The following is a 22,930-nucleotide window of genomic DNA, read 5'->3' on the forward strand; positions in this document are numbered from 1 at the left end:
GGTTCTTTTCTTCCACATCTTTCTTAAATGCATGTCCTTCCTATGTTGAACTTATAATTCAGTTGAATATGTAATCAAAAGATATGTCAAAATGTGATAAATACTACTCGAGCATAAAGATATTGTATATGTCCTGAAATTAATTTATGTGGGTTTACTACATTTTTAACAAATATCTCACAAAATCTGTGTTTTGAATATACATCAAAATTCTAAATGTACAAAATGATCAGAGTGTTTCCATAGTGGAACGATACATCAAACTTGATGTATTGCCAAGCTAGAAAATATTACAACAGTTCTTCTGATTCTTTTACTAAACTAATAACCTAAAGTTCATGGTTCAAAAACCACATAAATTGTCCAATAGCATATATTAAATGCTATAAAAGCCAAAGCAAAAACGATTCTTGCCAACTTGTCCATTTGCTCAGCACTGAAGTCCACTTTTGGTGTTGTGTTTTCCAATTCTGGCAGTGAACAGTCCTTGGTAGAGTTTGCTGGTAGCCTATTGATGCCGTAGTCAGTGCCTAGGTTATTCCTTGAGATCATACTCATTGGTCTCCTAGCATCTTGGGTTGTCTTTGTTGTTTCACAGCATTTCTTCAGAAAAAAATGAAGATTTCACTAAATAAATAATTAATTGTGAAGCAACCTTGTTAGTCTACTGGATGAGAGAGATTCTGGGACCAAAAAGTTTGACTCGTCATCATCTAACAACTACCCAAAGAAATTCACCTAACAAAATTAATGGTAATGTTGTGACAAGGATAATGATTCAGAGTCTCTTACGAATGAAGCAATATGAAAAAGAAGCTTTGAAAATGGTGTGTTATAGGCCTATTTGTTACTATCACACCCCTAGCTCCACTTGTACAAGTGGAGCTATAATGGAGCAAAGAAACAGTAATAGGATGTCACCAAAAATAAAATGGACTATAGATACAATTTGAGCTAGGATGCAAGGACACCTGTCTAATTGTCTATGATCATAATTTCAAATACTTTATATCCAGGGAACAACCTAATTATAATAAAGATATAGATATTTACTGGATTGTGACTTTAAACAAATTAAAAGGGTAATAGTATTTGGTATCATTTAATGCTTGTGCTGTTTGTGTGGGCCTTCAGCGAAATTAAGTACTATAAAATTTTCTAATTAATTTGGCAAAAAGGCTTGGTATACCATACCATTTTTCTTTCATGTAAGACGATGAGATAGTTGGTCAGTGCATACTCTATCAGTGAGAGAAATACAAATATAAGACATGCTGCGAGCCATATATCAATTGCCTGTATATGGAAACAAACAAACAACAAAGAATCATACTATTAAATTACTAAAATGCTAAATGATTTATTGAGTTTATGAAACTGGTATTTTTTTAATGTCATTCCTTAAACACTTAAAGTTCCTGCAATCTTATTGGTTCTTAGTAGTCCAATATGAGGTGCATATGTAGGATTTAATTTGATTAAAATTTGGTATACTTATGATTAATATATTTATTTGAATTGAAGTGTTTAAAAATGAGAATAAAGGTATTGTTTTAAGCATTGTCGTTATCTGTCGTCTCATATAACATGCAACATCATTATTTTTGGTGTAAAACAACTCGACTTCGTCTCGCTTTTACTTAAAATAATGATTATGCCTGTGTTATATGAGGCTTATATGAGATGATAGATCCATGACAGCAGCTAAAAACAATACCTTTATTCTCTAACTAATTAATAAGCCTATCTTCAGATGGGAATGCGATTGTTAATAGAAAAAAAGTAATTTTGCGCGATTGTTGATGCTATTTTACTGAATCATTTACTTTCACGAATGCATGAGCTCTTCGGTCTAAACTATGCCTACCTTTGCCTCCTTGGCATTAGGGAAAGACTCCTGCATAGATGCTGTCATAGTGTTAGCTGTCATCACTGTGGTGATCCCTAGAGTGATACGGGCTGGAGCTGCGTGAGCATCAATCCAGAAAGACATCCAGGATATTATGACAAGGAGAAGGCTAGGGATATAAACTGTCAGGATATAGGTCTGGAGTTGTCTCTTGAATGTGAACTTGACTTCCACGCCTTCTAATGTCTCTATAATTACAAATTTGGACCCTTATATAATTCAAAAGATATTCATTTTTTTAATATTTAACATTTTAAAACAAGTTATCGTAGTGCAGTTTATCTAAATCATTACACCAATCTTAACATATTTGTTTGAAATTCAAATAATTCCCTTTAGTCCGGCTACCAAACTCAATTTTGCCACAGAAGCTTGTTTTGGTGTCCATAGTTTTGTTTTGGATGGATTTTGCTTCTCAAGCCTACCAACTTCAAAAATAAGTTTACTGGACATCTGTCAGCAGTGAGTATTGTGAGATATTGCGGGTCAAAGTTCACACACAGGTCAAAATTCAAACTGCTCAAATGCTGTTGAAAAGTTCCCCAAATTATTCCTCTTGTCATGGCGATCCAGAAAAAGTATACTTTACCTATCTGTGACATACCCTTCTGGATCAAGTTATAAGCAAAAAGGTCAAAGGTCATGATTTGACATCCACAGGGGCCAAACCTGAAAAATGCTCCGATCTTCACCAGAAAATCCATAATAGTTTGCATTGTGTATGTTTCCTTACATGGGTAACCATGGTAACATAGCAAAAAAGGTCAGATCTAAATGATTCAATGGACGACCTTTGTCTCCACGTTACCATGGAACGAGACATCCTAGCTATGGCATACTTCTTTTTTAATTGTTTATAGAAGACGAAAAATTTGAGACTATTTTCATACAAATCGGAGTATTTTTCAGGTTTTGACCCCTGTGGAGGTCAAATGGTGTCCTTTGACCTTTCTGCTTATAACTCCAGAAGGAAATGTCACAGGTAAGTAATTGTAGGCCTATACTTTTTCTGGATCGCCATGACAAGAGGAATAATTTGGAGAACTTTTCAACAGCATTTGAGCAGTTTGAATTTGACCTGTTTATGAATTTTGACTCCATTTGTTAGCATCGGCCCCCGAAAAACACCATTAGGATCCTACTCCTATATGCAGGAATGGAATTTTTGATGCTGTAGGCATACTAAACCTTTAATGCTCCACATAATACACGTGAAACTGGCAAAAGATGAGATACCGAGAATACAAATTTATACGAGAGGCATGCATAAGATATCATAGGCAACTTAACAATGCAGGTACAAACAAGTATGGCAAAATAAAATAAATAAAATGTATATTTTATAACATAATCATGAAAGGGGGAGTATGGCGGAGATCAGACACGTAACACGTCCACGCAGGTACATCGAATAATGTGTGATTTGTTGCCTTTCCTCTTCCGGGTCGCCTCATGTATGTATCAGGGATAGGATGTTTTACGGATGGGCTGTGTTTATGTTATATATATTCAGTAGATTTCATACTGCAGTTACTGTCCGTTTTCCTACACACAATACATAGTGCTCTCACCATTGATGCGTGACCTCTACAAATAGTGTATGTTAGAAGTATAGGATATTGCCTAGTTAACGTCACTGTGTGAAAAATAACCGGCCAATATTTAAAGTATTCTCTGAAATTCTAGAAAATATTGTTTTGTAACATTTCCTAAATTTTTAGCTAATTTAGGTGTTTGGAAATATTCGCACTTTGGTGTTTTAGTGTATGTTATAGGTAATAGGACATTGCCTAGTTAACGTCACTGTGTTAAAAATAATCGGCCAATATTTAAAGTATTCTCTGAAATTCTAGAAAATATAGTTTTGTAACATGTCCTAAATTTTTAGCTAATTTGGTGTTTGGAAATATTCGCACTTTTGTGTTTTAGGAAGGATATGTAAACGACAGATAACACCAAAAAATATGAAGAAATTATTTCCAAACCGTGTTAAGTCAACAACCATTATGTTTCTCATTTTCAAGAATGTTGGTTAACAATAAGCAGACTATTGTCTCATTTCGTGAACAAAGGCTTACATAGTATTGTTACCTTTGCGCTTTGCTTTATAATCTGTTACCCAACTGAAAACTATAATACCAGTTCATTGCAATACCGCACAGGTAAAACAGAAACATGTGTAGTGTGGATTTAACCAGAGAAGATCTGATTTAATCAGTTGAGCAGTTTTCAATGAGTGTTATCTTGGTTTAATAGCTTTTAATGGGGTTTAAGTTCTGCAAAGGTCGTGGTGAATTCTACTGTAGACATGACTGCTTCATGTACCATCTTCTCTGATTACATTTGCTAAAATACCTTATTATTTTATTATCCTGTTACCTTGAGATGATGTTTACTAACTGTTAAACATATTTCCTTAAACATTTATACTTGCCATTAATATACATTTCAGCCCCAGGGAGTTCATCAGCAATACCAAATATGAAGGTTCCAGTTGATAGGCCTTTGAAGTCATATTCAGCTACTAAGGCATTTTCACCGACTACAACAGCATCATCGCGAATAGTTAATAGCAATTCCTCATTTGAATATGCAACTGAAAAAAATGCAGTGGATCACATCTTGACCAATTAGCGCCAATCCGGCTTGAAATGTGTGTGTGTGTTGGGGGGGGGCATATGTTGTGTGGACGATGCTTATTTAGTCTCCAGGTTTAAAAACGCTTTTTTGTTTTACGCTAATAGTAGAAGACCGTCCTGTAGAGTTTGTGACCAACTCATAGAACAAAGATTTGAAAGTTATTTTGGGATCTTTGATTGATTCTGAATCAATTTAGCTTGGGCTCACCTCCTGAAACTTTCGGGCATTCAAGGGAGAAATCAATCAAGGTTACATAAGTCAAATTTGGATGCTCCAGTTATGCAAGTAATGTATCAAAAGAGGGTCATGAGGACTCCAAAATGTATAGTTTTTAATTTGTCAGTTGTACCTTTCATGGGCAAGAAAAATATATATAATTATACACAACAATCACTTTTGAATTCTGACCATAGTTTACAACGGTCAGAATTCAAAATTTTGACCTAATGATATGTTTTCTTCATAGAGCCCTACAACTACCCTGACACATAAAAACTGTACATTTTTGAGAATTCCGATGACCTCAATTACAAGTAATTTTTTGATATATTACTTGACATAATTGGAGCATTCTGAAAATGTGGCCCCCATGTAACCTTGATTGACCCCTCCCCGGAATGCCCAGAAGTTTCAGGAGGTGAGCCCAAGCTAAATTGATTCAGAATCAATCAAAGATCCCAAAATAATTTTCAAATCTTTGTTCTATGAGTTGGTCACGAACTCTACAGGACGGTCTTCCACTATAAGTAATTTTGCCAATCCTTCAATTCATCTGTTCATATGATTCAAGCTACCACATGTAGGTAGTTGCAATAGCCGTCCAATCACACACAGTTGAAAAGCCCTTGAACGAATATGAACTTTGTCATGGGATACCATTATTATGTGCAGGAAAAACCAAATTTATTCCAACATGATTCAGTTTTGGAATTGTGATTATTTTTCCAAGTGTTAGGATACTTTTTGGCACAGTATAGTTCAGGCTTAATAAAGTCTAATATAGGAGGATTAAAAACATTGCTGCCTGTCCCACTCGCCCAGGGAAGGCACCCAGCGTTGTTTGGTTGATGGATTTAGCTATATGATGCTAAAATTTGTTGATGTCAAAATGGTTTATTTTTTATGAACTTACAACTCATCATATTAATTGTACACGTCTGAGTATCGAATGGAAATCGGTGTAGCGCCATACGACAAACAGCTGTCAAAGAAACTCTGCAATATAGAGAAAAATATTCATGATAATAAAGATAATTTATGATTTTAAACTTTTGATCTCAACACAAGATTAGACATACCTCAAATTTTCGGTCGTAACTTCGACCTTCATCGGGAGACTGGCAACCCAAGTTTGGGATCAGTGACCTTTTGGACACTTGACCCCAACACTTGGTCGTAGACTCTTGGTAGCTGGTATCGGCCCCGTCACGGGTCAAGTGTCCAAAAGGTCATTGATCCCAAACTTGGGTTGCCAGTCTCCTGATGATGGTCGAAGTTGCGACCGAAAATTTGAGGTATGTCTAATCTTGTGTTGAGATCAAAAGTTTAAAATCATAAATTATGATATCTACCAACACAGATGAACTTTCATGCTGATAATAAAGATGATGATGATGATGATGACGATGTCGATGATGATGATGATGACAATGATGATAATAGCAATGATAACAATATAGTATATAGCAAGAAAACGCGTCGACAAGTCTTCTGATGCCAATGCAGATGTTTTATTTGTAATTAACATGGAAATGCTGCTGATTCTGCAATGTATCCTATGCATTTTAATATTATTATAGGGCTCTGGTAGCAACATTTGGACAGTATTTTTGTGGGACATGAGCACATCAGACATCAAGTTACATTCTGAATACGAAGAATGTCCTTTTGATAAATTTTGATTTTTCGAATTTCGCGATATAATAACCATTTAATATAAAATAATTAAAAATCGATATTTACAGACCTCGAAGTAAACTTTATCAATCTAATAATGTGTAACTAGGATGAAAAGCCGACGATCAATTGAAAATTCGTATTGAATATACACCAAAAAACTTCAGGTCTTTTGGGGAAAGAAATGTATACCTTCAATTGATAGTTGGCTTTTCATCTTAGCTACATAGGCCTACACTTTAAGCACATATTGTTAGAAAGTTTACTTCGAGGACTGTTAAATGTTACAATTTAAAAAAAAATATCACATGTTAATTATTTGTAATAAAATTTGTATTATATCGTGAATTAAAAAAAAAATCAAAATTATTTGGTATCAGAAGGACATTCCTCGTATACAGAATGAAATGTCTGATGTACTCTCAGCTAGCCTTCAGCTCCCACAAAACAATAATGTGCAAACGTTAATATTGACTTGGTTAACAAAATTACTGAAGCTGTTGACAATGACAATTTTACAGCAGGTGTGTTTTTAGATTTATCAAAAGCATTTGATACTATAGACCATACAATATTGCTTGATAAACTCTATCACTATGGTTTTAGAGGTATTACACACAGATGGTTTGAAGATTATTTGAGTAATAGAAAACAATATGTTTATTATAATGGTGTTCCATCTCAACAGCAAAATCTTACTTGCGGTGTGCCTCAAGGTTCAATACTGGGTCCACTGCTCTTCATTATATACGTTAACGATATTCACTTAATTACTGAGTCACTTGATGTGATTTCATTTGCTGATGACACCAATTTATTTTACTCTCACAATCAGTTTAATGTTATTGAGGAGGTCTTCAACAAAGAGCTTATTAATGTGAATAGATGGTTCCAGGTAAATAAATTATCTGTCAATGCTAAAAAAACTAATTATATGTTACTCGGTACCAAGAAGAACACAAAACCCGAGTACAATTTGCAATTGTTTCTTGACTCTGACAGGCACTCAAGAACACCGCTTGAAAAAGTGCCAAGCACTAAGTTTCTAGGTCTACAAATTGACCAGAATATCACTTGGAAAGAACATATTGATAATATTGTAAAAACATGTTCAAGAAATGTCGGTATCATTAATAAATTAAAAAACTTCCTCCCACATGAGGCGTTATATACATTGTATTGCTCTTTGATATTACCGTATATCAATTATGGTATCTTAGCTTGGGGATGTGCATGTTCATCATACATAAATGATCTTTTTTTTTTTTTTTTGAGGGCACTTCGTATTATAAGTGCAAGTGATTATAGAAGTAGCACTAATCCCTTACTGATTAGGTATAATACTTTAAGTGTCAGGGATATGTATACTTTTGAACTTGGTTTATTTATGTACAAACATGATAATGGACTTTTACCGAGTGTTTTTGATGATTTATTTGTAAAACAGTCTAAGATCCATGACTTAAACACCAGATATAAAGATCGTCTGAGGCTTCCATTTATCAAAAGAGCTTTCTGTGAAAAATCTATTAAATATGCAGCTACTAAGTTATGGAATAATGTTGATAACAGCATTAAAAGTTCATGATCGATTAATCAATTCCACCATGTATTTAAAAAACATCTTATGCAAAGTTACTATTAATTCCTATTGTATCTGATTTATATGACCACATTGGATATTTATATTTTATATTACTTATTGTTGTGCATTTTCTTATTTACTATTGTTTACTGTTATTTTTCATGTATTTAGGTTAATTCATATTCAAGATATGACAGCTTACTGTTGCTTCTTCATTGAAATGACAATCTGCTGCCATGTCAAATGATGAATTAACCAATCAAGGGATCACAGACTTTCAGGCCTCTTGGCCTTTCCTGTGATTCCTTCACTCTCACTTGTATTATGATTTTGTATGTATCCTATGATTTTTGCTATTTGATGAGTGAAAAAAAAAAAATGAATGAATGAATGAATGAATGATAAAAAATAAAAACATTATGTTAATCTGTTTAATGTAACCTTGAAATAAAGCAGTATAATAGCACCATTACCTTACAACATACCGACACGTTCCATTTGGTAAAATTTTGAGCATTTGGTTAGCTTGGATGATATTATGATGGTGCCCCTCCTTTTCATACAAGAAAAAAATGTCGGGTAACCAAAACCTGTTAATATCATCTCCTTTTATGGTGATATATCTTTCACCCGTGTACATTAATCTGGTGTCAATCCAATCCATTCCTAAATAAAAACTCGATGAAAAGTCCTGAAAATATAGTAACGATGTCAAAATTTTAAGATACCAAGATAAAGAACCGTTGCCTGTAGTATATTGGTGGGTCTCATTTTGGTGGCAAATATAGGGATAGAGAATGCTAGCTTTTCGAAAGTCATGGACCCATCCCCGTAAAATTTGTTTGAAAACTCCCCCCCCCCCCCTCCAAGGTTTCAATCCCCGGCTGTGGCAACTTGCTGGGGGTATTGACTTGCCGTCGTTTTATCTTTTCAGTTTCTGTTTCCGTATCCGTATCCGTTTTTGTAAGTCATTGTTATTCTGAAGTGGTAGTCTCCCAGGTGTGATCAATCTTTTATTCTAGCCTTTTGTTAGTTACTGAAACTTTGAAGCTCGTGAATTTCAGTTTTCGTTTTGGTAAGTTATATTGATTTTTGACATAAAACCTTGAGATGTGCGGTTGGGTGCTAATCTAGACAAAAGAAGAGTCTAAATTTTACGGTCCTAAATTCGCGGTAAATTGTACGGCTTCAATTGACTTGTGTTTGGTGTATAATTATGCACTTACGCCTAGACGTAAGTGGCTCGTAAAAATAGTCTTGCATTGAAATATATACTAACCATGTTGCCAAGTTATAAGCAAAAGTCTTTCAATTGGCGATGAAACGAGCGTCTAAAATAGTCAAATATCTCCCAATGAGGCGCGTACAAGTGGTGATTTGGTAATCATGTTTTATATTGAAATACAAAAGAATTGCATTGGAGCAAAGATAATGTATTCTATTCATTCGTACCAATGGCAAGCTAATCTGATAATTGGTTGGGTCTATATGCAAGGCTCAGGGTTTATTTTAAATGTTTATTTTTGCAGAGCTTATTTTCAGTCATGGATCATACTGATAAATTTCGCAAGGGAGGGGGGTGGAGGGAGGGAGGGAGATACTTTAGACTGAACAAGTGAGAGTGGGAAGGGTGAGGAAGAAAGAGAGGAGAGGGAGAGACTGAAAGACTAGAAAGAGAAGAACTCGAGAGGAGAGAGTAGGGACCGGGGAGGGAGTGGGGAGGGAGACTGATCATGGGGAGGGCAGGAGGAAGCAAAATAGGGAGATAGACATTGATACGAGGAAAGGGCGACACTGTGGCCATGCACAAGTGCATTGGGGTTCGACAGGCTCATAAGCGGACGTTTTGTGATTTAAGGGCTTATTTTCAACGTTTTTACAGAAAAAAGTGGACTTTGTCATTTGGATTGGCATGCATTTTGTCAATTAATGTAGAACAATTTACCAATGTTATAAAGACGAGAGGGCGCTAGACCATTAAAAACACTGGTGTTAACATAACCTTTTCTCTCCCGGTTTTATTGACATAGGCATTCGCCTCTATTGAAATAAGCTGATTGGTACTTCAAAGGTAACAATGAAGTCAGATTACAGTAAACTTACTGAATCCCTTGCGTTTTCGTATCTGAACAAAAGACTTACGGAAACTGAAAAGATAAAAAGACCCTTGGGATATAAATATGAATGTACATATACGCATACGCGACCAGATTGTTATTGCTGCCACAGAGGTACACTGCCGCACAGCTACCACTAGTGGAAAAGCTACCACTAGTGGAAATTTATAATGAGAATTTGTTCAAAAGCGATTGAGAATTGGACAAAATTATGAGAATTGAAAATGTTCTCATTTCTATGAAACTTTCAACACTGTGGACATGCTTCAAATACTCATTACTGTGTCATCATGGTCAACAACCTGTTATAATAATGTTTTAAATAATCAAATTTTAATTAGTACAGGTGGAAACTCGTTAATACAAGCTCTGATAATACAAAAATCCTGATAAGACAAGCTTGATTTTCAGGTCCCTGGCACTGAATCCCTATGTAATATGTGATGGATAGGACAAAATTTTGATACGACAAACTAAAATTTGTGGCCCCACAAATTTCGTATTTTAAAAAGGGTTAAAGTGTCATAGAAATGAGAAAATTTTAAATTCTCATAGTCCAATTCTCACTGCGTTTGAACGAATTCTCATTTTAAATGTCAGTGCTAGTGTACTTATTTGGCACACATACACTACACACTGCCTTGGACTGGTGATGCACTGGTATTCTAACCACAAAATAGCTGGGCAGCAGTTTACCTCTAGGGCAGCAGTAATTTGGTAGTTATACCTACAATTATATAAGAGTTAATAAGTTCCTCCTTAACACCTTTTGAAACAAGCCAAACAATATTTTACTAAATGTAACAATTAAATGTAACAATTTTAAAAAGGTTTAAGTAACCTCAGTTGTTTTACACATTTATAGCGTCACACATTATGGTCAGTCACAATGGTTTATTATGTAGGAAGGAGGCCGTTTTAAAAGTTGCACCTGGGCCCATATTGGGTCAACTCTCAAACGCAGTAGGTCATGCCTGTTCATGTGTTTGCTGGCCCTGAGTATAGAGGTTATCCACTTCACTCATGTGTGACTTCTAACAAAAGGCACTGGTTCCCGTAGTATTCCTCATTCACACTAATTCAATGCACGACCTCGGAGTTACCTGCATGACTTTGGCGGGCTATTTTGAAACAGTCATGGTTGCACATGCAGGTACTTCTTTAGAATGTCCTAAACAAGGTATAGCAGTCGTTGATAGGATATGCAGCTTATAGAACATGGATAACCTCTATTGTAGCCTGTCAACCTTCAAACCTAATATACCAATGATGTTCGTACTGTTACCCAACAAGGGAAACTTCCATCAGCTATTCATGTGCTGCGCTGATGCAGGTATTGACATTGCAGGGATTCAAGAACATCGTCTCATTACACCTAGCCCTACTGATGAATAACTTTGTCAGACGATAGCAACTGGGTTTTAATATTCAGTTTTGCTACCAAGCAAGGGTATAGAGGAGTGGATCCGGTCATGTAAAAGCACATTCACAGATGTCTTCAAAGTGTTGAAGGCTTGAAGCTGTTTCCGAGAGGATACTATTTGTAACATTCTATGGTGACCCTCAGCTAAGCATCACTGTTATTTATGTACCCATTGAGTGTTCAACATCTTCTGACATGGAGGACTTCTAGAAATATCTATCATGTCTATCTGACCATCTGGACCATATGAAAAGGCACAGCATCTAGCTCATCATCGGTGATTTTAATGCTACAATAGGAGTGGATAATCATGTCACCTATCCTTGGGTCATTGGCCCACACTGCTACCATGATAACCGAGGACAATGAAGAGCGTCTGGTCTATATTTGCCAGGAGTCCAATCTTAGACCTGCCTAAATGAGATTTCCCCAAACCAGGAACCGTGGACTTGGACCCATCCGGCAGGATCATCCCACTCATTTGATCTTTATTATTCTAAAAAAGCAAGTGGGTAAATTCTCTCCGCAACTGTCGAGCATACAGCTCAGTATATGTGGACTCCAATGATCGTATTGTGAGCTTCCGTCTAGCTATCAGCCTGCAAACAAGCAAAGGCAAAACCTTGCAAGAGACAAATTTCAACTGGAATAAATTGCAGGACCCTTACACAAAGCACAAAGGAGAAGTTTCATCTGAAGCTATCAAACAGATTCCTGGTCTTAAGCATGGATGACACCTCATGAGTCCTTTAAAAGCTTTTAAAACAACAGTTTGTGGACTTGCGGAGAAAGTGATTGGCAAGCATGAGCCATGCGGACTACCAATTTGGGTATCAGACACAACCATCAGACTTAAACTTGAAAGGGGTGAGGCCATGGAGCAGTACTCCATATCCAAGTCTCATCAATCTAGAGAAAGATGGAGGAACTTTAACACCAGCATTAACAATTCTTGCAAATCTGATGAGCTTGCTACACTCAACAAGCAGATGGAAGACCTAAAGCTAGCTGATGAGAAGGGTAATTATTCCACCACCTGGAAAATTATTTACTCGCTTTCTGGGAAGAACTCAAGGCAAGATGTGAAAGTCGAAAAGATGAATGGATCAGCCCCAGCCAGTGATTATGAACTACTTAAGGAATGGAAGGAATATTTTAAATCACTCCTAACTACAACCTTCGGTATTAAAAGGACTCATACCTATCAACAGGATAGCAGTTTCAGAACTTCCTGCACCAGCTTTTGAAGACATTCACTGAACCCTCGACTTGTGAAGAAGTAGTTGTAGCAATAGTAGCCATGAAGACCAATAAAGCAGTAGCATATAACTGTGCTATAATTGCTGAAGCACTTCAGGGAGGAGGGACCCCTTTAACACCAGCCTTAACAATTCTTGCAAATCTAGGGGATAGTATGATTGATATGGTTATCAAATTCTGCATGGAAGTATTCTCAACGCTGACACCGCCACGTCAATGGTTAACAAAGAAAGGTGACCCCCTCTCTCTCTCTCTCTCCCTCTCTGTCTCACACCCTCTCTCTCCCTCTCTCTCTCCCTCTCTCTCTCTCCTGCCCCATTTTCTCTTTCCCCCTCTATGTACAGTTTACTTACTTCAGAACTAATGCGGCAACTTACCACGAGATTTCATCGTAATTTTTCTCTAATTGTTTGTCTGTCATGTCACTTACCATAGTGAGTTCCTGAAGTGGCCCAAGACTTTCCACATATACAAGAAGAGATACAGTTGTTGGTGGTCCTTAAAGTAAGTAAACAGATATACAACATTATACGCATGAGTCCAATAGGGAATAGCCTCTCGATGCGCTAATTTCACGATTTTTCGGCAAACAGTTTCAAAGACAATACAGTTTCAGAATATGTAAAACTTCTGAGTGAGAAAAAATGGGACAACGTTGGGTTCGACAAAACAATATTGCTCACGGACAATATTGTTCAAGGTTGCCCCGCAACATTGCTCAAGGCTTCAAGCCCGCCAGGGCTGAGGCTGGAAACTCCCATAGTGAGGACATGCAAGAGTAACATTGACATCCATGTTGGCCAAAATTGAAGTTAAAATTTATCCAAATATTAGCAACTCAAAATCCGAAATAAACGGCACTTGCTTGAACATGTTGCTCTGGGTAACTTACCCTCATGGTCCGGCCTGATTCTGTGATCATAGCCCGACAGTAGTCCTTGTAATGTATCCGTTATATTTGGACCTGCAATGGACCTGCCAGTATAGAAAACAAATAAAATCAGCTGCATCAGAAATTTCATTTGCTTTCAAAACAATAATTAGGCACATTCTCCGATAAAGTGTTCAAAATGCCAAATATGTGTCGCCCATAGTTTCAAGTCGTATTCAGACTTGTTTCGTCAGAAAGAAATTACTTTTATTAATATAACTTATACATAGGAGTTGCTTTTTAAAATGTGTGAGGCTAGAGGTTGCAACATGCCTAGAAAGTATAAAACAATAAAGCTGATTATGCATGTTCATTGTTTTCCTCCATGTCGCCAGCCAAGGTGTGTTCCGTATAATGTGTCCCTGCTCTCTAAACATGCGCGCATATAATAGATTATAGGTACTTTTCATTAGCTGGTATCATGCCCTAGTTATAAAGTATAAATCATCACAACACAGATTATTTCCAATTTTTCCAACAGGTCTTTCAGACTATGTCGCCAATATTGTTCACAGATACGTTACCATATTTCTAATGGATAACAATCTGTGAAAATAATTGGCGAGATGATTGTTCTCATATGTGATGGATCAAGCAGGCTTCATAGTTATATTATATATATGGAACATAACACAATGGTTTCAAAGTAAAAAAAATAGGTCTATTAATGGCAAAAAGTGCTGACGTTACGTTCATGCCGTCACAGATACGTTACCTAAATTATACTCCCCTCGGAAAAAACGTTGTGATAAATGAAGCCAAATACCATACCAGACTTTAGTACATTGGGTGATGACTGATCAAGTATGGGTATTAAGTCGGTCAGTTATTACACTTGCACGATTAAGACAAAGATGGGAAAGGGTTTCACAGATACGTTACCACTGATACGTTACCCCCAATACGTACAAGTAATATTGCTTAAAAATGAAGTATTGTTGAAAAATCAACCATGCATTGTTTTGTGTTCTTAAACTATTATAGTTTACGATTCTGAATGAATTTTATGAATTCTTTGTGGTTGGCATTTTGTCATTCCGGAGACCAAACTTGGACGCTTTATCGGAGAATGGGCCATTAGCTTGCTTATGCCTCCCTTATTATTTGGTAGGAAGTTGTGTGCAAATCTGTAGACGGTCTTGTGAGAACACGAATTATATTGTAATAAAGAAAGACGGAATCAACATTTACAAGGAAAAACTCTGGCAAGTTATTGGACATGATTACTTTTTCGTAGTATGTGAATGCATAAGGTTACTTTGCTGTCATTCAAGGGTTTATTGGCACCAGGTTACAGTTACAGCAGATTAAAATTAGATAGTATACGAACGGTCAGGTCAATATTGTGGAACAGGAGATCCCATTATCTGCCACTGGTAACCTGTATAACCAGTGCTACCTGTTCAGGGTCGAGCCGTTGGCGACTAAACCGTCACACCCACCAGTTTTCTTGGAGGAAATCAATGGTATGGATGGTGGCTGAACAGCCTGGTAAAAATTAAAAAAATAAGATTCACCTACAAAGGGCGTATGAGCTCCAGCACCTCCTTCGACTGGCCAGCATGGTCGAAGTAGCAAAGATGGCGTACGAACTAAAAAAGTGGTCACCGGCATTTTCTGCATTCTGGCAGGCGGAGGATCCTGTTTTTAGGACAACGGCTGGCAGAACCTTGTCATATATATGACATTGCTGGAAAGTAAGTAAGTAATGTAAGTCTCATCCATCTGTGGCAAGCATGGTGAGTATGCCACAACCTCCAAGTGATTATAACGGCACAACTAAGAACAAAGCCCTCAGTTCCCAGCAGCTTTCAAGCCACCAACCACGGCAGCGGTAGGAAAGGTGAGAGAGCAGAGGGTGCTAAGAATCTTGGGGTTAGGACAGGCTCCCTAAAGGAATTGACCTTAGGAACATACAACGGAAGGTCCTTGTTCAGTGATGATCAATTGTGCGAACTAGAGAATGAACAAACAACAAAGAAAATGGGACATCATTGAACTCAGCGAAGTAATACGAAAAGGAGAAGCTTTATATGATCTTCAATGCGGGAATACAATATACTACAGACATGACAGAGGCACAGAGAATGGTAGCGCTAATGGAGTAGAATTAATCATACATGTAAAAGACCTCACAGCTAACGTATTAAGCTATAAGAACATATCTGATAAAGTGGCACAGATGATCATCAAGTTTAAACCAACAGAAACTGAGAATCATCCAGATCTATATCCCTACCACAAGCCATAAAGATGACGCAGTTGATGAAGTATATGAAGAAATCAATGGCCTTCTCAACCAAGACAAAACAAGCCATACAATCAAAATGGGAGATTTTAATGCCAATGTGGGAACCCAGAGAGCTGGAGAGCAGGTAGTTGGCAAATTTGGCATTGGCGAAAGGAATGACCGAGGAGACAAACTTCTAGCCTTTCTGTCAACAACAGATATAGAATCATGGACACATTCTTTAAAAAGAAACCCTCTTGGAAGTGGACATATCGAAGTCCAAATGGCACAACCATGAATGAAATTGACTTCATCCTCTCAGACAAGCAACACATTGTTACAGATGTATCTGTTCTCAACAAATTCAACACAGGCAGTGACCACAGATTAGTAAGGGCTAACCCAGCAAACACAAAAACGTTTGTAATAAGTTATATTTTGGCTTTTGGTTTACATAAAAACGTTTTAATAACATTAAAATGTCGGGTTATATAAAGGTCATGAAAACGTTTTAAAACGTTTTGTATGAAAACACACTCCAACAATAATTTTAAAATGTTTTCAAAAATGTTATTGTAAACTATTTTTGCAAACGTTTTTTGCCAAATATTTTATCAACACTTAAATAACATTATGTTAAAATGTTTGCACTCAGCAAACACAGAAATGTTCTTAAAATGTTTTTTTCAAAACGTTTTAATAACATTTAAATGTCGGGTTATATAAAGGTCATGAAAACATTATTAAAACGTTATTGCAAATATTTGGGGCAAACATTTTTCGCAAAATATTTTTTCAACCCCAAAATAACATTCTGTTTAGAATGTTTTGTATCAAGTTTTCAAAAATGTTTTAGGAATGTTATTAAAACGTTTTATACCCTTTATATAACCCGATATTTAAACGTTTTCTCTAAAACATTTTATGTTTGCTGAGCAGTAGATTATCAAAAAATGAATTTTAATGTTATGAAAACGTTTCATACCCTTAATATACCCTTTATATAACCCGACATTTAAACGTTTTCTGACAACCTTTTATAACCTTTTGCGAATGATGTCGAAAACGTTTTGTGTTTGCTGGGGGCTAAGATCCGCATTAACATGAAACTGGAAAGAGCCAAGCTAACGCGCAAGAAGACAGCCAATTTGAACCTGGACAAGCTACATCAACATTCACTAGAGTTCCAGCTAGCCCTACAGAACAAGTTTGATGCACTGGAAGATACAATGAAGGATTGTGATCTTACTGAAAAATTCAAAGCCATAGCAGAAACAATCAATAGCTGTGCCAGGGAAGTAGCTGGAAAGAAAGTGAAAAAGAAGGAAGATAAACTCTCAGAAACCACTCTAAAGCTTCTCAAGAATTGTAGGGAAATGAAACAAACCAACATTCAGAAAATAGAGTACACGGAAGTATGTAAAACCATCAGGAAACGAATGAAGGCAGAACTAAGAGAACACAATGTCAAAAAGATACAGCAAACCTTAGGGGCAAGCAGAAGCTACAAAAAGACAAAACAAGCATTAACACTTGGGCGATCACAGATGGTTATGGTTGCCCTGCAAGATGAGGATGGGGAACTAATAACAGACCGGGATGGAATTGTATCCATAGTTGAACATTTTTACCAGGACCTCTACATCAGCAGCAAGATCCCAGTAGAAGGCCCGCATTTAGCCTCAACCAGCGAACCCAATATACCACCCATCAACGCAGATGAAGTAAGATCTGCCCTTAAGGATATGAAGAAAGGAAAGGCACCAGGAGAGGATGAGATACTGACTGATATGTTGAAGGAGGGAGGTGAAGTTGTAATTAGTAAGCTAGCTGATCTCTTCACACAGTGTATACGAGAAGGCAAAATACCAGACAATATTGGAGTGATGCCATTATCATCCTTCTTCGTAAGAAAGGCAACATCATCTTTCAGCAAAATCACCACCAATAGGCTCATTGCTACCCTGGACTTCAAGCAGCCCGAGAACAAGCCGGATTTAGAAGCGGATTCTCTACCACAGATCACCTACCTGTAGTTAACCATATCATAGAGAAAGAATATCAGCAACCATTGTGTTTGGTTTTCGTAGACAATGAGAAGGCTTTCGACAGCATTGAAATTCCAGTTTTAATACAGGCACTGGTTAACCAGGGTATCGAGAGCACATTATGTCAACATAATCAAGGATATATACAGCAAAGGAACAGCTATCATCCGGCTACACTCTGGGAACAACAAAATCAACATTCATCGGGGGGTTCGACAGGGAGATACCACGTCACCAACACTTTTCAACACAGCTCTGGAAGCCATCATACAAAAGCTTGACTGGGAAAAGAAAGGGATCAACATCAATGGGGAGAGGATAAGCCACCTGCGATTTGCAGAAAACCCTGATGATCTGGAGTCTATGCTGCAAGCCCTCAACAATGGAAGTAACCAAGTGGCACTAGAAGAAGTAGAAGAATGTGTACTTGGGTCAAGTTGTCAAAATGAGCTACAACCACTTTGCGAAATTAGAAGAGTAAGAGCAGGATGGGGTGCTTTTGGAAACTTGAATGAGGTGATGCAGAGCAATATGCCATTATGTCTTAAAATGAAAGTCTACAACCAGTGTGTACTCCCAGCCATGACATATGGCTCAGAAACTTGGGTCATGACTCAGAGAATGGAGCTGAAGTTGAGAATGGCTCAATACAGTATGGAAAGGAGCGTGCTATGGATAAAAAAGAGACAGGAAAACAAACGAGCGGATCAGAAGCATGACACAGGTGGTCACCGATGTCATCCAGACTGTGAAACAAAAGAAGTGGTCTTGGGCTGGTCACCTAGCTATCAGATGACGACGGATCAAACTGGATACAGAATGGTTACCTAGAAATGGCACTAGGCACTCGGGAAGACAGAAAGTTAGATGGACATGATGGAGGGATGAAATTACAAAATTTCTTGATGTAACCTGGATGAGAAAGACGTGGAACAAATCAGAGTGGCGTCACCTTTACTTGGAGAGCCTTCACCCTGCAGTACAGTGGGTTGACGATGGCTTAGGATGATGAGTATACAAAGAAGTATCAATCCATTATTTTCCATATCAAGACTAAACAAGAATCATTTGATTTATTTCATCGTTATATTTATTTTCTGTCGAAATATCCTAGCAGCAATAACAGAAAATAATTTATGAAATTATAATCACAAAGCAAATAAAAATAAAGTCTTAAATAAATTAATATTTACTCACATATTGGTACTTGATATTTACTCACATATTGGTAATTGTATTAACTAATGCTGGTTTGGTAATTCATTTGTTTGGCTTATTCATGCTCAACAATTTACAAAAATGTGACGTGGTATATCAAACAAAAAGAGACACTTTTGCACAGGGTAACAATTTTGATTGTTTTAAATCTCAAATAAAGAGATATTTTGCTCCACAACGCCGTTTTCCCCAATGAAATCGGACATTCCTAAGCGAAGATATTGAGTTCGTAAGCATGGTAATTATGGTATTATAAAATTGGAAATTGAGATATCGGGCTTTAAAAATATTATTGACAATGTTGAGAGTAGGACATTGAAAATGTCTGGAAAAAAAAACAAGATGCGAGTTATATTCCGGTCTGAAACTATCAGACCATATTTTAAACATTATTAACATCACAAATTTGCAACAGTTCCAAACTGTTTAAAAAAATCACTCCCGGGCAAATTTTGTGCTATTTCTCCATTTTCGATCCTGCCCAAAAGTGTCTCCTTTCGATATACTACATCACAAATGTATATAATAAGTAATAAAAATGGATTTTAACTTACCTTTGCAAAAATGTTGCCAAAATCACAAACCAAAGCATTGTATTTTATCTCCAGCTTCCATATTAGTAAAGTGCTTCAATTTAAAAAAGCCAATTATCATGATTATTACAATATCGCTAAAGACTGCTGCTATTAAAATTATTAATCATTTCCCTTTTCGTTACCACCGTGCGTTGCTGGGTAACCTTAATGGCTGACTGGATGCTTTCAAACCCGGTTTCAAACAGGCAGTTTAGATGAAATATCAAAAGAATTTTGTTTTTATTATTACTGTATTATGTTTACTTTAAGGGGTGGTGTATGAACGTTTGGACAGTATTTATTGTGGGACATTAGAGCACATCAGACATATCGAATTGCATTCTGAATAGGAAGAATGTCCTTTTGATATCAAATAATTTTAAGTTTTTGACATTCGCAATGTAATACACATTTTATGGCAAATGATTAAAAATTGATATTTTTGATATTTAACAGTACTCGAAGTAAACTTTATAAATCTGATGATTTATACTTAAAGTGTTTGTAGGTGGGATGAAAAGCCGACGATCAATTGAAAATTTTGACCTTTCGTATTGAAGATATGGATTTTTTTCCGAAAACACCAAAAAATTAGGTCTCTTTGGGAAAAAAATCCATATCTTCAATATGAAAGGTCAAAATGTTCAATTAATCGTCGGCTTTTCCTCCCAGCTACATACACTTTAAGAATCTATCATTAGATTTATAAAACTTACTTTGAGGACTGTTATATATCAAAAATGAGAAAAATATCAAATTTTAATAATTTGTTATAAAATTTGTATTTTATCGTGAATTTCAAAAAATGAAAATTACTTGATATCAAAAAGGCATTCTTCGTATTCAGAATGCAATTCGATATGTCTGATGTGCTCTCATGTCCCACAAAAAATACTATCGAAACGCTCATTCCAGATCCTTTAAAGCGATTGGTAAATCCGGTAAATATACGACATATTTGACAAATTGAATCAAAGCCGTAGCACAGTGGTTACCCAGCAGCAAACAAAAATGTTTTTAAAATGTTTTAATCGTGTTATAAATTATTATGTTTTACGAACAATTGTAATCTTTCCCCAGAGTAGCCAGTGCACATGGCTACTCTGAGGAAATCCTATTAACCAAGAGAACTAAGTATAATAACTTTCATGTTTTAATTTTGGTCAAACAAATCAGGGATATGAGACATCCCTGGTCAAACATATAAATGCCGGGTTTTGTGGTCATGAAACCGTTTTTGAAACGCCATATGAAACAAAACCACTACAACAATATTTTTGAAATGTTGTCGAAATGTTGCTGTATAATTTATATTTGACCAATATATTTTGTCAACACTAAAATAACATTATGTTAGAATGATCAAATATATCATGATGCAGTCATGTCTACAGTAGAATTCATCTCGACCTTTGCAGGACTTAAACCCCATTAAAAGCTATTAAACCAAGATAACACTCATTGAAGCAGCTCAACTGATTAAATCAGATCTTCTCTGGTTGTGTACAAGTGTCTGTTTTCAATGTGCGACATCGCAATAAAGCTGGTATTACAGCTTCAGTTGGGTAACCGATTATAAAGGAAACGAAAGGAAACAATGGTATGTGTACCATTGTTCACGAAATGACACAAAGACCTGCTTTTTGTTAACCAGCATTCTTCAAAATGAGCAACATAATGATTGTTGACTTAACACAGTTTGGAAATAATTTCTTCATATTTTTGGTGTTATCTGTCGTTTACATATCCTTCCTAAAACACAAAAGTGCGACCCTCTCCAAACATCTAAATTAGCTAAAAATTTAGGACATGTTACAAAACTTTATTTTCTAGAACCTATTTAGAATAATTTAAATGTAGCTTTTACCGTTTTTTTGTGGCATCCTTCAGAAGTGAGCGGTCCGATACCAATATTTTCGGTCAAATCTCCATTCAATTAACACGGGGAGTTGGCTAGCTATGCCTTGCCCTCACTCATATTTTACAAAAGTACGACCATTTCTGAACATCTAACCTAGCTGTAATTTTAGGTCATGTTAGAGAAATATATTTGCTAGAAGTTTTGGAGAATAAATAAAATATTGGCTGGTTATTTTTCACACAGTGATGTTAACTAGGCAAGTGTCCATTCTCCCAACATACATCATTTGTTGAGGTCACACGTCAATGGTGAGAGCACTGTGTATTGTGTATAGGAAAACGGACAGTAACTGCAGTATGTTTCGAAAAACATTTTATACCCTTAATACACTTTATTTTCGGGCCCCCAAAAGAAGATTATTCTCTTTTTTGTTGATAATATTGAAGTACTTGATTATAAATCAATCATATGTATCAAAACTATGTTGTATTTAATTGCAATTCCTATCACAATTTTGGTCAAATTTTGCATCTCAGCTTCTGTAAATACAAACAGCTTCCGGGAGCTTCACCCCTGGACCCCCACTTGGCCTTTATGCGGGTCCCTGGACCCCACGCTGCGCGCTTCGCATGTCGCTTTACGGGCTTCAACATCTCCTCATGGTGAATTTTGACCTGGCCCAGCCCCAGCCCCAGCCCCCCTAAAAAAGGGTTAATCCGGCCCTGTAATGGGTAATAAGGTCTTTAGTTCAATGCCCGTTGTGATTACCTTGGGACCGATTAACGTTTATGCCAGTGGAGCATTTGGGATATTTGAAGGTCGGATGTTTGTTTCAGGGAAATATTTTTTTCTGAAAGAAGGGGGAAACTAGTTTAAAATGTAGGCCCTAGATGTAGAATTTTAATGGAAAGGAGGACACACTTGTTGTTTATAAATTTTATTATGAAAAAATTTGAATTCTTAAAGGCCCATTTAGTGTTTTGCTCATCCCGACGATCGTAAAAATCATCAGTAGCATGCTAGTGGTTCAGCTGAAAGCTGTGTATTTACGACAAAATGGGACATTTTACATGAATCTGTAATTTATATACTGACAGTATATAAATTAGCTACATGTATTTGAATGGGGCTTCAACTTCATCAATACTGCTGTTTTCTTTCTTTATTCGCTAAATGCGCTGCGCTTAAACGCGAATAAAACATTTTCATACGCGCTGCCGCTGTTTCCCTAAACATA

The 22,930-nt window shown here is 36.5% G+C and overlaps 1 protein-coding gene across 1 annotated transcript; it reads right to left on the reverse strand.

Moving 5' to 3' along the window:
- Positions 1-52: 52 nt before the first annotated feature.
- On the reverse strand, positions 53-19,904 carry LOC140142778 (glycine receptor subunit alpha-2-like). The gene is made up of 9 exons (XM_072164773.1): positions 19,812-19,904; positions 13,723-13,805; positions 13,261-13,328; positions 8,504-8,721; positions 5,682-5,764; positions 4,344-4,505; positions 1,868-2,097; positions 1,195-1,296; positions 53-603 (listed from the first exon to the last, which is right to left on the reverse strand). The coding sequence occupies exons 1-9, from the start codon at positions 19,847-19,849 to the stop codon at positions 337-339; spliced, it is 1,251 nt and encodes a 416-aa protein (XP_072020874.1). The 5' UTR covers positions 19,850-19,904; the 3' UTR covers positions 53-336.
- Positions 19,905-22,930: the final 3,026 nt, after the last annotated feature.

The sequence above is a fragment of the Amphiura filiformis genome, chromosome 20 (genome assembly GCF_039555335.1).
Source record: "Amphiura filiformis chromosome 20, Afil_fr2py, whole genome shotgun sequence".
NCBI lineage: Eukaryota > Metazoa > Echinodermata > Ophiuroidea > Amphilepidida > Amphiuridae > Amphiura > Amphiura filiformis.